Below are 18,238 nucleotides of genomic sequence, written 5' to 3'. Positions count from 1 at the left end.
CTCCGTAAATGGACCCTCGTGTCCTACTGTATCATAAAATAGTAAAAGAAAAGTGATATTGTAATCTGCCCATAGATGTAAATGTCAACACTTCTTTTAAATATGTAACAATAAATGTCACAATTGAAAATGAATAAAATCTTTCATAGCATTTACCAGGGTAAATATGATGAAATATGTAATAAGAAAAGGGTAGTATAAGATATTCATAGTAATTGTCGTAAAAATGAAAAAATAGTTTGCAATAGTATTTTTATAAAACGAATAAGGTCTTACGTCATAAAAAGGTCAGGAAAACATGCATATTATAGTAGGCTGTATGGTATGTCATTAGAATGTAATTAAAATGTTAAAGTAAACAGTGACTGTGTAATACAACAAAAATATTTTATGACATATAATATGTCAGAAAGATGTCCTTAGTATGGTATGGTATGTCAAAGAATAACAATAAAATAGTATAAAATACCAAAAAGGGAAAAACAATGCAGCATGTTGAAAAACGTTATGGAAGTCTAACAAATTAAAAATAATGAATTGAAAAAGTCGAAACAAGTCATAATATACGATAGGGCATGAAAAGCTTCGTATGTTAAAGTCACACAAGTTATATTCTGGTGTCACGGCATGATTTTGGTTGAGATCAGACAGATATTTGGTTAAAACTGATATCGTAGTTTGAGACAATGTGAGGTTTAAATCCCAAACTTACTGTCCTGTGCATCTTGTCCTCCAAATCCTGGTTGATCCTCTGAAGAGCTGCATAGCTGCTCTGGATCCTACAAGAACAGAGAAGAATCCGTATGGCCTCATTTAAACACATGAAACTAAATACACTATACTGTAAAATAAGCAGTAATAATCTGCCTATAATTCTAGACAAATAAATGATATGATTTCATTCGATAGGGTTCTTGCTAACTTTTAAAAAGATCAAAGAGAAACTTAGTAAACTACATGTTATGTAAACTTATTATTCTATTCTGCTTCTATTAATTATAGTCACTATTGCTTTTTGGTTGCCCTCCAGTCCATTAGTGAACTTAATGGATCTGGAGCTCTACTCGATTTGTAATCTAGTTTACTGGTGTTTTTTCACGTTCTTATCACATTTTCAAATGGCCCCATTTACCAAACAGATGTGCAGAGTTGGCAGTGGCGTCAAGAAGAATAATAACACATAGACTGAGAACACATAGTAAGAGATTTGAGTTGCCACAGAATAAAAGGGAAATGAAAAAGTCCCACTTGAAGGAAAGTGTTCACTCTTGGAAAACAAACCCAACCAGAAACTTGAGGATGTCATTCAGGGTGAGCCTAAAAAACTCAATTTGTCTTGCACTTTCCACTTTCTTCAACAAGCTTTGCCTGTTGTTCAGATGGTTAAAGTTAGGACAAGAGGGCTGTGATTAGGTCTCAGTCTGCTTTCCAAGCTTAAGTGATGAGTTTAAAGGTGCAAGACCCGAGATTGGAAGCGTTTTCGATTGCCTCTCAACGGCTGTCAACAGCTTCAGCCTCGTTTTAGCCGACAGTGCAAACTGCAGCAAAAGGGCTGACAGAACCAACAGTGTTTACCTGATGGGGAACTGGAGGGCCGGATGCTGCACTTCCGACCACCACAGAGCAGAGCCAGTCAAAGGTGTGCACTCTAATACACACTTAATTACCGTGTTGCTAATGAGCTGAGTGTGACTGTCATGGCCTTTAATGACATTTCACAGCAACGTTAAACCCATCTTTCAAACATCTTTCACCTCATTTCCTCCAGGACGCATAATACTGGGTTTCTTCCCGGTGGGGGAGTCACAGTTCTGCATTACATAGGGAGGCAAGGCCGCCCACTGTGGTCACACACCTGCGGAGTTTCTCCGTAAACTTCTCCAGTTCCTCCTGGGCGCGGCGCAGCTCCGTCTCCAGGTACTGCCGAGTGGAATCGAACTCCGTCTCCACCATATCTAGTTTGTGGGTGGTGTACGACAGGCGCTTGCGGAGGTCATCCTTGTGGTCGTGGAAAGAGCTGAGCATGCAGCAGAAAGAGAAAACAACAAGAGGGACACAGTCACAAAACTGCTGCACTTTCATTGCTGCGGACAAACACAGACGGAAAGAAAATCCATGAAAAAGAAAATAGAACGCGTGTTTGAACGGGGGAGGGACGTAGCGAGGCTGGAGTGCATTCGGTTTGAAACAGGAGAAGTCCCAGGCAGGGGGTAAGAAATGGGGAGGAGAGGATGGATGGAGAAGCAACACTAATCATTTCCCATTCACAAGGAGGGAGCAAAGCTGGGGAAGGAGCTCCCATGGGCGTACTGCTGAAATATATTACACAACCCACTATCGAACCTCTGAGAGAATAGGAAAAGACATTTTCCCCCCAGACACAGACCACGGGTGGCTCATAGAATAAGAAAACGTAGAATGGACCACAGTCTTGTGTGCTAGTGAGCTTTAAAAGAGGAGGAAAGAGACAGCGAGAGCATTCGAGAAAAGACACAATACCGATTCAACACCACCACCAACAGCAGCAACACAACAATCGGGGAGCAATAATTTTGTCATTTGATGCACGTTTGAGTTTGGGAGATGAGAACACACGGACTGGGACTGACGGATGGAAATATTGGAACGCAGCGATGGGGAGCAGGAGGGGGATTTAGCATTTTGCCAGAGGATACTTGGCTCACAGAGAAGTTTGACGTCTCAACGATGCCAACCAGCAGCCGCAAAGAAGTGTACCTCGAAATTGACCATACTGCAAGAATAGACCACCTTTTTTCCTTCGGTCGGTTAAAGATCTCCACGAATCAAGTGTTCACCAAGCGTTGAGAACTTTGAATACAAGTAGCCAAGCAATAATAAGCACGTTAACGTAGCCTTTGGAATAATAAATGCTCATTAGTCACCAATACCATTTCAGCGTTTGTTTTCAAGTGCCCTGACTCCCTTCTTTCACTTTCAATCAGCACCCACGTCCCTCTAGTGGTGTTCACGCCCATCTCCCCTGCAGCATATTCCCTCATTATTCCATCACTATTTCGCTCCACTCCCTTGCTCTTGTGCCCTTGCTGGATTAGCGTGTGCATTCCCGTGTTTTCTGCCAAGCACTCCAGCGTTATCCGGTCTCCTGCCTTCCCGATGACTATTTCGACCACCGCCTGCCTGTTCTGTGCCCTGCAGGGCCTCCGACTATGGACATAACGCATTTCTAAAGCCCCTGCGCCTTGTCCGTGTCCCTCCGACTACATCGACTGCAGCCCCCTGCGCCTTGTCTGCAGAATGGTTTGACAGACACGCGCTAGAGTCATTTAAGAGTCGCGAAAACCAATGAATAAGGTTTGCAGCTTCAGCCTCACGCTGCAACAAATGCAAAGATTCCTCAACATCTTCGCTGTTGTAAAATCACATGGCAAAGGGTCACAGAACTATTACAAACAGCTAACATGTGAAAATTGCCCTGGGCTTGCATCACTATGTAATGCCAGTTTAATTAAGTGATTCCACAACCATTGGTTATTTTTTGTATTTGTGTCCAGATGCGTGAGTGATGAAAGATGGGAAAGAAGCGATGCAGCATTATGCTTTTAATGGCTTTTAATGGCCAAGAACCTCCTGACGAAAAAACATTTCCATTAGTCAAAATGAATGAATGGGAATGATGTTTAGAGCTTAAAACATTCCCCCGACTGACTCATCTTACCTTCTTTTCTGATGTTTGCAACCATTTCTCTGTGTTTTGAGAGCAGTTTTGCCAATGTATATCTTTTTCATAATTTTCTCTGTGGCTCGGCTCTCATGTATGTATAGTCGCCTCGGCTGCTGCTGGTCTGCTGGATGTTGACGCCAAGTTTGAACTCTAACCACAAAGCAACAGTGAAAGCTCTAAGTGTGGCCTGGGGAGGCAGATAGGAGTTGGCTATCTGTGATGACCCTGCCAAGAGAGCAGAGAAAAACAGCTTTGAAGTCCCACAGATTTAGCAGCACATTTAGTTCTGTTGACTCCAGACAAAAAAAACAGAGATTTCCGGGTGCATTCAGAAAATGAGCCAGTTAGGTATAGCAAAGCCCAGCCGGGGGCTCAATTAGATGAGTTCAGTAAACAAACTTGAATAGCATGCAATTCTTTGAATTATTGCGCGTCCGGTCAAACTCTTGTTTCTGCTCTTCCCTTTGAAAGATGAATGCACACAGAGCTTTTTCCTAGAATTCTGCAATCCATTCAAGTATGTGTACACGTTTATACATATATAAAAATGGAATAAAATAAAAACTAAGACATTGCAACAGGGTGAAAACCTCTAGTTACACTGCTGAAGTAAACTAACTGATGAAAGATATGTTAAAATAGCCTCATTTGTTCCTTATATTACTTCTCTCTCTTGTTGGGAGAACAATTGACTGCAGGACCGTATGGAATAATGAGTTATTGACCAGCGGACCAGAGATGTTATTCCTCGACAAACCTGTGTTATAATGAATGTGTGAATGTTTCCATTTTTCTCCTTCATCTCTCAGGCTAGTTGAACTAACTGGTCTTGTGCACTGTAAGAACTTAATCAATTAGCTCGCCACTAGCAAGCATTTGATGCCAGAATGATAATTATTCCTTTATGCAGGTGCATTTGAAGGGTCTTGTTGATATCAATGCCCATTAGCGATTGATGTTGTTACAAATCATAAAATGTCAAATAATTGCACCTGAAAATGTCAAATCGATTAAGAGAAAAACAAGTCTACTCGCCATTATGGCCTGCAAAGCTCTAGATTCCTCTGTATGTTTATGCAGCCAGTAGCGAGCAGTAGTAAGGGATATGGGATTTTTAGCCTTTCCAAAGCCAAAAATACAAATGAGAAAGTTAAGGAAATGGATCGAATACTGTTCCTATCTGCTCCCTTGTAAGCTTCAAACACGAGCACGTTAGGCTGACTAATTCACTGCAGCGACCTAATCAGGCATTACTTCCAAAGAGGGATTCATAAGTCGATTGCATTCCGTTTAGTCAGGTTACATTGAAGGTCCATTCACAACTAGCACAACCACGGTGTAGTATTTTCTGTGCGTGGAAGCAGGTCCCAGATTATATCAGAGTAGGCTCAGGATCAACACTCTGAGGGGCCCTTTGTTAAATTTGTGCAAAAACCCTAAGGCTTTTTCTATAGCAACGTTTAAAGTGAATATTAATACAAATTAATGTGATTAATGTGAATGTTAATATTTTAAATACAAACAATAAAGAATAATTCAGGGAGAAATGCTTGTCAAACTGTTTATCACCAAAAATATATAATAAGTATAAGTGCATATATTTTCAGCGCCTGTTCTTAAAAAGCTGGGTGAGCCAAAATGTATAAATAGAGACCATCAGCATATCTTGCTAGTCACTGTAGCAGTTCAACAACAAAGGAGAACAAATCTCTTGTTACATCCCACAATATCTAATGGAGCAGCCACTTATTATTTTTAATCTCCCTCTAACAGTGGCTCAGGAAACGATGGCAGCTTGTGGAAACAATGTTCATATGGTGGCAGCAGCCGTTGTGTAAGTCACATAGGGAAAGAGAAAGAAGTGTGGTTGCTCGCAGCCCATTCTCACTTGTACAGCCAAGGCCACACACCTTCTCTATATCTTATCACCTCCTCCGTAAACAGCAGATCTCAAGTTTAAGATAAACACAACATGAACAGAATAAATCTAAATCCTCAGAGAACCTCGCGTTAGCCTCACTGCTGCTTCTTCACTGTCAGAGACACTCAAAATAGCAACAAATATGTAAATCAAGCACACTGTCCTCTATGCAGTGTCCCCTCGTTGCTTTTACAGTGTGCATGTAAACACAAGTATACCATGTCTACTGGAAAAATGGCCTCATTGTGTTGCACCGTGTTATGAACATCAGACAATGCACAATGCAGGGATAACAACAACCTACACCAGGCGGTTTCCACCTGCTACTCTGTATGTATAGTTTTATTTTCTCATGGTCCCACTGTCTAGTAACTCCAGTTCAACAAAACAAAAGAAAACCTGATATGGAACCCGCTAAAGGTCACAACCAGCAAGCCTCCATCTGGGATCTACAATGTGGAGCCACTGATGGTGCCCGCGGGTTGATTTACCAGGAGTGAGCTGCAGGAGGAGAGCGAAGCATCCGCTGCCCACCACTTACACTGTTGACAATGACCAAGTGAGGACATTCAACTTTAATGGCTTCTGTGGCGTCCCCACTGAACTCTGCTGTTAAGTGAGCAGCTCACAGAGACACGGTCACCATGACAACTGTAAACGGTAAGAAGTCACTTTCCAGTTCAAAGTAGCGTTTCTCCAAACCTTTTTTTTGGGGGGGGGTCCACTTTTTGAAGATAACTATTCATTAACCTTTTTATAATAGGCTTCATCTTTAAATCATAATGTAATGTAATTTCTGTATTGCTGACACTTCCCGACCATTTCACTCCCATTTCCGTGTCACCCAATATCATCTTCAATAGTTAAACCGCAGGCATTTCAAAGATAGATGTTACAAATTAACATGGTATCTCATTCATTTGTTTTGTTCTCTCCAGTTTAACAAAAGGTTTTTTGGGGCTTTTTAGCGGTTAAGACTAATCAAGGTGTGTGTTTGTTTCCTGTTTTATTTTATAGTTTCCTGCCTCTTGTGTTCCTGGTTTAGCTTCACTTCCTGTCTTCCCCTGTGATTGTCTGCCGTGTCCCTGATTGTTTCCACCAGTGTCCAATCACCTGCACCTTCCCAGTGTATTTAAGCAATGTGTGTCTCTTGTCGCGTCATTGAATGTCGTCGCCCTGTTTGAGTTCTGGATCCCTGTCGGCTTTTGATTAAAGTACTTTTGTTTGGAAATCTGCGATTGAGTTCTGCTTTCGCCACCCCGCCGTGACACTAATCAGTTGACCATTGGGGGTGGAATTGTCAAACCGGCGAAATTTCTTAGCTTATTTTAGGCCACTTTATGCCATTAACTTCCCATAACAATCCCTTTTAAAATTAAATTAATGTAGTAATGAGGTAAGAATACTGCACAGATAAGATCAGAGCTTCAACAAACCTCAACATTCATCTGAAATGCTGCGTAAATCTCACACCGCCTCCAAGTCAAAAGAGACCTACCAAGTAGTAATAATTGGCAACATTATTTAACTTTTTCTTTTCCTTTGCATGATCTACCACAGTTGAGGCTTTACTTGAGTTGTGTACTCTTCCTGATGCATGACTCCAGAAATACAACAGTCCCTCGTGTACGCTCCACTACCAGCAGCCAGAAAAACGCTCTGTGGATTAAGTCACCAGAGCAATGAAGAAGACACGTCAACAGTTTACTGCCCGAAGACGAGCTGCAACTGAGGAGCAATCCCTGTGCAGTCTCTCCCTCCTGTAGCTATTACCAACAGAGACTTAACGCACAGTGTGCAGATGGAAGAAGTTGTTGGCCTTGAAATTAATACAGATTTTAAAGTGTTCCAACTTCTTAAACTGCCTGAAGTATCAGGCATCACTTTTCATTTGCAGTTTTATCAAATCATCTGTTGTTGATTACATTTGCTTTGATTAACCGCCGTTGTGACGAGGGTGTAAATGAGGTACAAAAACAGATGTGCAAGATGTGCAAAAACAGACCGCATCGGACCTGACCACGTTATACAGCACGGGTCAGAACCACACGGCAACTAAGTTGGACTTCACTCTATAGGGCAGTGTGCCCATAATCCTGTTTACCAACACAAAAATGCTCCTGGGGATGAATTAAATAATAAAGCGTGGTTTCCCGCGCTGCGCTGGGACTCCCTCCAGCTTCCCCGTGTGACTTTGGCCCTTTTAAAAGCACGTCAGTCCCTATGAAGTTTCATTCGCGTTGAGTAGAAGCGTCTGTGTGCGCACATGTAACGAGCTTCAGAGGAAACAGCGTTCAATCACATCTGACAATTCGTTGGCAATAATTTATAACATTCCCGATAAATATCTCACCCCATCAGGGGTCCGCAGCAGGGGGGGCTTTACCACGTCTTAATGCGGTGTGTCTGTTTTGCTGATCAAAACTAGTTTGACTGTTTGACAAATTGAGGACGTGGAAGCCGCACATCTTAGACTTTGTCCACCATCACTCACACATACTGTCATTTACCAGGAGGCTCAATGCACAATATATATAAACACCTTATTGTTTAATGTAACAACAAAATACACCATCCTCAAGATAAAAAAAATTGCAGGAGAAAATTAAATCTTCAGATTAGTATTTTCTATTTCAGTCCCCAATAATTGAGTGAATACCATTTTCATCAGTGTCTTTAGGCTGAGTGACATCAAATGTGCCAGTAAACTAAATTAGTAGATTCTATTCTATAATTGTCTTCCATTATGTCTAAGATTGACACAACCATAGACTTATAGATTTATCTTTTAAGTCACCTATCATACGAAATATGTATCCCTTATTGTCAAGGAAAACAACTTCCTATCAACACATTTGGCAGGAACAGAGTAACACTAATTCCAACGTGTTGCTCCTCGTCCAATATAGGCTGTACTTTTGGCTCTATTTTTAGTCTACAAATCACCCACAGAAATATGTGTGCCTTCAGCTGATAATGACTCCACTATGTTCACAAGCTGCCTGTATGTTGTTTGCGTCCTTGGGGGAGGAAATGTACAGTGTGTCTTCAGAGCGTTCGTCCACTGACGATGGGAGCGGCGAGACGGATCAAACAGACAAAAGCGAAGCAAAACAGTGAGCTGAAGGACACTAAAGATCTCTGAAGTGCTGTCGGGAGCGGCAGCAGGTCAGGCAGTGATCAGAGTTATTATTATTATTACTACAAGCAACTCCTCTCGCATGTAAGTTATTATGTGATTGATTGTTCAGTGCTGCAAAACAGCAAATTAACTTACGTCATACTCTTGTCTATCTGCAATGAGAAGCTTTTTACGGCAACAAAATGTTACAGAGGACGGAATAAACAACTAAACGCAACTTCTCAATGTAAATTCAGAGAGTGCAATTTATAGGACCTTGCCACTCCACAGCTTACAGCACTGCAGAGCGCGGAGTACTCTGTGCTGTCTTCGCATTTTTTCCACCTTAAAGGCTTATTTTTTTTCTTCATCACAGCCCATTATGGACATCTGCAATTCCACCATGCACTGCAGGAGGCTGCCAGGGGACACATACAGCTGCATGCACAACCCTTCAGGGGCCAATCAAGTATCTATTGAGGTGTAGTGGTTGCGATAGTTTTTTCGCCGTGTAGCTTGTGAAAGTGCAATGTTTGGTCTTTTGCTTCGTTTAGAGAAACTGCATGTTTTATTGCATCCCAACTCACACAACAGAGGCCAAAGGAAAAATAAGATTGTTGGTGTAGGAGGAGCACTGTTTGAACCATGACCCTGAACGAGAGGGATCGGGACTGAAGCGAATGCATTAATGAGCTACGAGAACAAAGAAAGAAGAATTATTCAGAGCTAAAATAGCCTGTGTGGAGACAGCGAGGTTTAAACCCATCTATTAAAGAGCTCTATCCTTTGTGTGTTGTACATGACATTAAAACACAGATCTTCCTTTTGACTTTATGTTCACTGTATGGACGACCCAGAGGCTTTGCTGCGTTGCTCCACTGACCGTGTCCTGTTGGTTTTGACATAAATGCTCTAGGACAGACAGGCGTATCTCCAATAGGCCAGAGAGTGAGGAAGGTGGTGAGGTGGCGAAGCGTTAGAGAGAAAGGAGTCTCAGGCTAAGACTCAGGCACGTGACTGAATCAGAGGATACAGAGAATACCTTGGGGTACCGTTCAAGGCAGATCTCTCATCAACCATTTCCAGATGCTACCTTAGTCCACCTTCACAAATTACTCCAGCATAAATCTCTGATCTCATCGTCTCTGAAATAATTAGACAGAAGAATGAGGGAGTGGGGAGGTGGTAAATTACCCCGGGCAAACCTGGAGGGAGCCTTTCTGCATATGGATGATATGTATGTAGCTAAGGGGAAATACGAGAGGGATGAACAAATAAAAAACACTCTTATCTATATTCCTTAAAGTCTGAGAAAGGCCCAGTAGGCAAAAAGGATCATGGGTAGATACATCTGATGAGGGTTGTTTGAAACATTTGTAGAGACCTAATTAAAACTCACAGCAAGTCAAGTGAATTCCTAACTTTTTTTTCCTCAATGCATTATAATGATCTGGCTGTTTTACATCTTTTAATCGCCTTTCTGTTCCCGGTTTATCCAACGCTGAACTCAGCAGCTATAGTCCGTGCTCCTGTATGTAAACAAAGAGACTTCCACTACCCTTCGGCTTTTAGAAGTGCAGCAAAATTCTTTGACACTTGAACAGAGATAATTATTTTGTCTTGCAAAGATAAACTTTAAGAGATGTGACTTTTTCCAGAAGCAGTTATCGAAGGGCGTTTTAAGTACTTTTTTATTGTCTGACTGTAACAAGATAAGAGAGCAACAAACCACCATGTTAGGAGAACACTGATCGCCTAAAGAAAGGAATAGTATACATTATAGTAATCTCCCAGGCAAGGCAGAAAGAAGTACCGCCGTCGTTGAAGTACTGCATTAATTTCATCCCATCATAGTGCAAAAATAAAAAACGTTATAAAACGCTAAGCACTCATTTTCCAATTTTCTTTTAGTTTTATTTTTGCACAAGATCATACAAGCTCTTCCTTTTGCAGAATAAGTCTGAACTGGTTTCAAACACCTGAAGTTTCCCTCAGTTTGCTTTAATTATGTAACAGGGAGCTGGGATAATCTCCACAAATCCCTGTTTCCGCACTTGCTGGAGGGGTAAGCAATTGACTTATGGATGTTGTGATCAAGCTATGCTAAGATGCAGATTATAAAGACACCTAAAGGCAACATGTGGAGGAAGACCTTATGATTCACTCCATGCAATATTTTGGAATCCAATTGATTTAGTAAAATATAACAGGATTCCCCTTCTCTTGATCTATACAGGGTGAGGAGTTTGGTTTAATGAGAACAACTTTTTCTCTCATGATGCTCTTGTTCAAGCATAATTGCCTCTCTATGGTATCATCATGACTGGTGAATGAATATGTTAATTGAGGGCTGTGAAAACATTTGGCGCCCCATTATTCTCACGCCAATACAATACAAATGACAGCTGAAACCACTGAGCAAAAACAAATACAGATTTACTTCAACCAAACCGTCTTCAGTAGCCTCAGTTCTAATGCTGCAGCGATTACTTTGACAAAAAGCTTCAGTTTACTCAAACACACTGCGCAACATGTACTCATATTCTCAAAAAACATGCTGCACTGTTGAAATCCCAGCAGTGAACCCATCCCTTCTGTGAAAGCCCTCAGACTATGAAACACATGGACAGAATGGCACAGCTACTTCTCACAACCATTATTTTCTACAAGTGTGACAAATCAACTGCACGTACATGTCTTAGAGCTGTAAAGAGAACCGGGCATGCGCTTCTGCTCCTCCTCACCTTACCGTCTACATGCTTTTTGCTTCATTTTCTTCAGATGAGATCACAATATTCATGTTCCTGTTCGTCCCCTCAGAGCGGCATGCATTTAGAAAAAAGCCCCTCTAATTCTGACTGGAGACAGGCTGGTAGGCAGAGAGGCAGAGAGGGAGAGAGAGAGAGCGCTGAGCATTGAATGGAGCAGGAGGAGGTGTATGGGAAGAGGAGGGGTTTTGTAGTGATGGAAAGAACAAGAAGAAGGAGAAAGAGGTGTGGTGGTGGTGGTGGTGTCACTACTGGTAGGCGACGAGGTAAAAGTGAAAGTGGCTGACCTTGTATCATGCTGCATCTTTCCATCAAGTTCCTGGTAGGTAGAAAGAAGAGAGGGTACATGATTAGATTTATTTTTCAAGCAGATTTATCTGGCGTCACTGCTGCCATTACATGCTGAGGAGTCACTCTTATCTGGTCTATAACGAGCTCTCAGAGCTGCAAACAAATAGATCTTCTCACTCTCCTATATACACATATATTAGTACTGAGAGCATTAAGTGACAGAAGGAGGAGGGAGACATATAGACCAAGAAATGAAAGATTAACAGTGCAAAAGAAAAATGCTGTGTGCTGCAGAAATGAAAGGAAAGTGCCTTAGGAATATAAGCAGTCTTACATACAGTGAGAAAAACATATAGATGATAGAAAATGGAAAGTTGTGGGAGGAAAAGTAGGAAGGCAAACCAGCCTGAATAACTGATGTAAGTCAATTTGAAAATAATGAGTTATCATTTTAGACCTCTCTCATCTTTTTACTTGATTATAAAGCTACCCCCGAAAAGCCTGTTAGCTTAGCATAAACAATAGAAAAGGAGAAACAGTTAGCCTGGATTCAGTCAACGGTCATCTCTTAACCCCAAATAAATGAAAAACACAAATATTTTGAAATGTGTACGGCAAAAACTCTTAATTTAAGACTTACAACATGTGAAATGTCAACTCCATTATCCTCCAAGTCCTCATAAGTGTATCCTCTTTTAGAGATAATTGTGAGAACAGCTCCTTGTTTGCACACATTTGTTTGTATACATGAATTATGCATGTCACGGATTTGACAAGAGCATTCACTATTCACACTTCCATTTCGGCTGAATTCCTTGGAGCAGAACCAATTACTCCATGCATCCCCTAGACCGGAGTTGACCTGTTGTAGCATGTATGAGCAGCCCAGAACAAAGAGAAAATATGTTATATTTGTACTCTACTGTTAAACCACACTGCTAAAATGTACTTGAGATCTCCGGATATCAGATACTGTGTGTTGTTGGGGCTCCAGAGCGTTTGTTTGTGTGCAGGTGGGTCGGCCAACCTGTGTGCAGTTTTTAGGATTCATAGCAGAGGATTCAGTGAGGTATTATCATTGTTACACATATTCAACATACGAGTTGTGAAAGTGCAGTGTGTGTATTTGTGAGCACATGTTTGCGATGTTGTGTAGGATGTTACAAACAGTGTGAGTTATACAGCAGGATGACTCATACAGCTATTGAATGAGACAACGCTCAGTAATCCCCTCTGTCCATCCCAGCATCCCTCCGTGCGGGGAGGGCAAGCCTGAGGGGAGAGAGAGAGAGAGAGAGAGAGAGAGAGGATCGAAATTCCTGGAAGGCGTCACTGAATGATAATCTGAAGCTGCAGCTATGGATGTAAATTCATTCAGGATTTTCTTTTACATGTGAGTCTTTACTTTGCTGTTGCAATGCATTACAGGTACCATACTAAAAAAGTGTGGCCACAATCACGAAAGGCTGGTGATTGTTATTTTACACCACTAATGGTTATGGACGCTCCAATAAGACAAGCGGACAGACACGTGTTGTCCAACACACACAGAATATCCAATTTTCTTTGTTTTGTTTACACAGCCAGGCTGTTTGTACGAGCTTGTTAGTGCATGCTGATTCCTGGGTGTATGTCCCTCTGTGTAGCTACTATCTAGCTATGAGCGCCACCCCGCACTGCTACTGCTGCTCATGGTGTTCCAACACATGGCTTTGACGCCAACATGTAGCGCAACCCCCCCCGGTTACAACCATTTGTATGACAGGAGCTACCATTAACATTCATGCTATTCACACACCGTAGTCTTAGTCAACTTGGCCTGGCTGAGCCGGGAATCGAACCGTTGATCTGCACTGAGCCACAGTTGCCTGTCTAAGAATGCAAATCGTGTACACTCTAATGTGATCACATACAAGGCAAACATATTTTTCAACCTCGCTTGCACATGCAAAATGAGATCAGAGAACAAACTCCTTTTTCCCTTCCTTCTCTGTCCAGGTCACTAACTGTGTGCAGCCGTTTTCTCTCTCTTGATGGCAAATATATTCCTTTCAATGCGTATACACCCACTCAGTGGCAGAACCGTTGCTAGGGAGCTGCCCTTCACAGAAAAAAAATGTAATCAGCAAGCTACATCCAAAACATGCACCTTTGTCCACCCAGTTAACAACAAAGTAATGGTACAGCAGTGTAGCAGGTCGTGAGAGGCCGTAGAACTGAGCGTTATTTCTGAGCCTGAGGCTCAAAATCACAATAAAAGAGGGAGGACAGGGTTTGAATTATTAATGTATTAGCTACCTTCACGCTATGCAGCCAGGCAGGATAGTAAAACATTTTTGAAACCTCACCCATCTTCTTTCTTTTCCTCTGGGCTCTGAGTAAATATGCAGTAAATAAGTGGATGTATTTTTAATGTTGAGTGCAAATTGACCGATACCTTCCCTTTGCTGTCTTTTTATTGGATGTTTGGAGGGGAGACAGATGCTAATGAATTGAGAATCAACATCACCAGAGCACTCCTCTGAATACGTTCCTGTGCATGAACATTATAAATGTAACTTTAAAGAATAATCGTGTTTGCAAATGTTGTTGCGTGTCAAGTCTGATGTGTCATACACAATTAAACATAACATCAAGCATTATCGACTCACTTGTAATAAGTCTCAACGATTAAACACTTCATCCATTCCATCAAGGGGGAATGTGATGCAATACACTTCATCAGAGTGAAATCATCAGAGGTTTGAGTAATCATATTCATTTTGCTTCCCGTTTCCATTAATATATATAATTATATTAATTGTATATGATTATCACAAAATGTATTGTTATATCTGCAGTCATCATCTTGACCATGTGTGTTGAAATTAAAAATGTAGTTCAAATGACATTTGATTTAGATGCTTAAACTTTCAAATTTCTAGCAGTTTTTTTGCTCTGAAAATCTGACAATACAATTTGTAGCTTTAAAAGCATCTGTTTTTTTACTGTATTCTTTAGTATGATGATACAATATATGTTAATCCAACTCAGGTGCTGGTTCACAGGACCAAAGAATCGGGTTTAAGACTTTATGTTCTTGGGCACAAACATCCTCTATCAAGCTAAATGCATCATTAGGCAGCTTAATGCACGCCAATAAGTGACGGTAGCAGATGCTTGTTTACATCCTTCTATTGCCAACTGAGGTGTTGAGAAAAATAAATTAGCGAACAGAAACGGTTGAGTTGGTTGAACAGAGACAGATATTCACAGTAAGCATTTCTACCAAGACCTTTTTAACAGGGTTTTCTGTAACCTTCTAACATCCAATACCAATATCTTAGAAGGTTTAACCAAACTTTCAAGTCACCATCTGCTTTTCAGTTTTGTTGAAGGAAAAAAACACGTTTTGCAATTATTACAATATAATGATAACTACTTGTTGATAACTACTCAGAATTGTATTGGAGTGTGAAGCATCCAATCAACATCGCATCAACATCTAATAGAGTTTTGTGAAAAAGTTGAAACAATCCCTTAAATGTACTGCTACTCACAGTGATATTAACAGGTCTGGGCAGTGAAGTAGATCTGTATGACATTCTGGGAAAGCCCTCTGGCCAGCTGAAGACAGGGCAGCGGTTATTCCGTCCACTCGAAGTTAATTGAGGAGGAGGCAGCTCATTGCCGGTAAATAGACTTTTCTTCTCCTTCTCCCTTCCTCTTTCCATCCACCTGCCTTTCTCCCAGCAAGGCCTCTCTCTACCTCCATCTTTCCCCTTCTCTTTCTCTATTCCTCCGTCTCTCTCCCAGGGGCTCTCTTTTCTCTTCTCCTTCCCTCGTTCCATCCCCGAGCACCCATTTATCTCCCAAGGAGTCCTGTTTTCCCTCCCCGTCCCTCTCTCCACATCCTTTTCCATTGCTTTTCCGTTCCTCTCTTTCCCCAGGAGGCCATTAGCGGCCAGTTCATCAAGTCGCCTCACACTGTCAATGTCTGTCTCCAGATAAAGTCTCCCGGTGGAGGCCGCCTGGATCTTTGTACATGGCTCCAGGTCGTGCTCTGGGTACACGGCCCTTTCCCTTTTCACTTTGCTCAGCACGTCCCCGGGTTCCAGGATCTTACAGCTGGGTAATGTCTGGCTCCATTGGTGGATGGAGCTGTTAATGTCTTTGGAATTATACTCCTTGATGGTCTGGAGGTTTGAGCTGGTTGGGCTGTACCACACGTTTGTTGGTGGTGTTGGTGGTGGTGGCGGTGGGATAGTTAGGGTCGAATGCAGCGTTGTTGTTAGTGATGGGTGAGATGGGGTTGAAGGCAGAGGGGACGAGTGGCAGTGTCGAGGTGTGGACTGTTGTTGAGAAAGGCCGCCGTTGGATTTCAACACCCTACATGTCACCTCGTTCAGAAATTGCGAGAACTTCCGCCTGTCATGCCGATGTGACGACAATGTGGGAGCATTCTCGCCCGGGCTGGCGGGGGACGCATTTTGGGTCCCCGCGTCTTTTCTTAGCTCCGTGGAAGTTCTCTCACCATCTCCTTTACTTTCAGTTTCGCCAGCAGAATGTGAGAAGATAAGATTTTGGTAAATGATCTCAGGCTCTCCCGTGGCACTAGCAGCCACATGCTCAGTGGTGTAAGACTTTCCCCCTGACGCCTCGGTGCTATCTTGCTTGACAGGAATCCGTTGCAGGCAGGTTGCACCTGAGCTCCAGCTATTAGTGTCCCAACTGCCGTCATCATCGCTGGAGCTGCCATTGCCACTATGTAGGCTGGGGCTTGAGTTGTCCAGGCTTCCAAGCGACCTCCTCGTCAAGCGAGACATCGATCCCCTCAGGCTGGATAAAGAGCCCCGGAAGCTGGCCAGAGATTCTTGGAGACATGGCAATGATCCCTGGAGGCTAGGAGGGGGACCTTCGGGGTCTGAACTGATAGAACTGTGTAAACTTGAAAGAGAACCCTTCAGTATCAAAGGAGAAGATTGGCGGCGTAGCGGTGGGTCTTCTTCATGGTCACTGTACGGTTCAGAGAAGACAGGGCAAGACGCGGTGGAAGAGCAGGAGCCGCGGTCCTGCCGAGTTCCTGCCGCTCTGGCTCTTGGTTGGCGCCGCAGTGTAGCCATTTCAAGCGCTTTCCCGCCTCGCGTAGTCTTTGGTGATCCTTTCTGTACCGACTCGAGCCTGACACCATCGTCTGAAATGGTCACACACAAGTGAACCATGTCAGGCTCAGTACAACAGTTTCCCAATAGTTTTCTGTCCTTTGGATTTGCCCAATTTCAATTGTCTGTCCTCGGTGCCGAGGCCACCAACACGCACGCAGGCGGCTACAATGTGACACACTTTTCCTGCCCAAGCTCAGCACACAATGAGATCCCAAAGAGGTTTGCGCCGGATAATCATTTGGATGTGAACCAACCTACTTTCATTAACATTTAGAAACAGACACTGTCAATTCTCTTTTTTCCCTTTTTAAATAACATTATGGATTAGCAGCTGCATCATCAGTGCTTTGCTTATAGGCATCATCTGTAATGAATTTGTGTATTGACAAGCGTGGTGTTGGAAAGCAGCTGGATATCCAGGTCAGGGATATTGACCACAGTTACCACGTGCAATCCGCTTTGTGGGCAAGCAAATTGGCTCCAGATTGATTGGTTACACATGGTATTTGTAGTGGTTTGTTGTTGAGTTCATTATGTTAAGGTGAAGAGATGAACTGACAGGAGTATGCTAAATAAGTTTAATTTGTTCCTCAAGACACACTTGATATTATTCATCCAAGTCTTTTGCATCTGCGTAATTGGAGAGACTCTTAATTTAAACGACAGCGTAACTCGATTTAGTGCAGAGTCCTATGAACTGATAGGAGAATTTGGGTATATACTGAAAATGGACGAATGAAAAGGACAGAAGAAAATCAAAACCAGTATGGGAACAAAAGGACAAATCCCCAGAATCTTTGGCGTTTCTGACTCTCAACATTCACAGTGCGACCATATGGGCGTTTTATCAGTGGAACATCGATAGCATCCTAAGCAGTTCTTCAGTCTTACGTAACTCCAGCAGCTAATTGCATTGTTGGCACAAAGGTGAAACCGTGCCTCTATAAATAGACTCTTGATGGAAAGTCCCGCGTCACATTCCAACCTTTTAAATTCATGCTTGAGGTTGATACTTAATATTTTAATACCAGTGAAGGTAAAACATATTTTAGTTACGTGCAATTAATTGTTAGAGTAACTTAAACTTGTTCAGTATTAAACACTTATAAATTCAGACAGTTATTGTGACAAAATGGCTATTCTGTTACCACTATTTTAAAGGGGGCCGGGATGTAATTTGGTTTTAGACTGTCAGGTTAAAGCGGTACTGTTTTGCATTCAAAACTATTTTGAATGTTTACCTTTGCCATATCACTCTCTAACTAAATTGCAGATTGTCGAACCACTGAT

The 18,238-nt window shown here is 42.2% G+C and overlaps 1 protein-coding gene across 4 annotated transcripts in view; it reads right to left on the bottom strand.

Annotated features, from left to right (window-relative positions):
• The window catches only part of begain (brain-enriched guanylate kinase-associated), a 28,926-nt gene extending 11,803 nt beyond the window's left edge, over positions 1-17,123 (bottom strand). Inside the window, exons 1-4 of one of the 4 annotated variants that reach the window (XM_078090008.1) lie at positions 15,344-17,123; positions 11,801-11,832; positions 1,856-2,017; positions 713-779 (exon numbers count right to left, since the gene is read on the bottom strand). In XM_078090008.1, coding sequence (XP_077946134.1) covers positions 713-779; positions 1,856-2,017; positions 11,801-11,832; positions 15,344-17,005 — 1,923 coding nt within the window. In that variant the 5' untranslated portion in view covers positions 17,006-17,123. Of the gene's footprint in view, positions 1-712; positions 780-1,855; positions 2,018-3,697; positions 3,929-11,489; positions 11,654-11,800; positions 11,833-15,343 lie in introns of those variants that run through there. The other 3 variants (XM_040199212.2, XM_040199213.2, XM_040199214.2) reach the window with 3 other exon arrangements.
• Positions 17,124-18,238: the final 1,115 nt, after the last annotated feature.

This window comes from Gasterosteus aculeatus, chromosome 15 (assembly GCF_964276395.1).
Source record: "Gasterosteus aculeatus chromosome 15, fGasAcu3.hap1.1, whole genome shotgun sequence".
Classification (NCBI taxonomy): Eukaryota; Metazoa; Chordata; class Actinopteri; order Perciformes; family Gasterosteidae; genus Gasterosteus; species Gasterosteus aculeatus.
The sequence above is the reverse complement of the archived record's forward strand: the minus strand, read 5'-3'. Positions and strand labels throughout refer to the sequence as shown.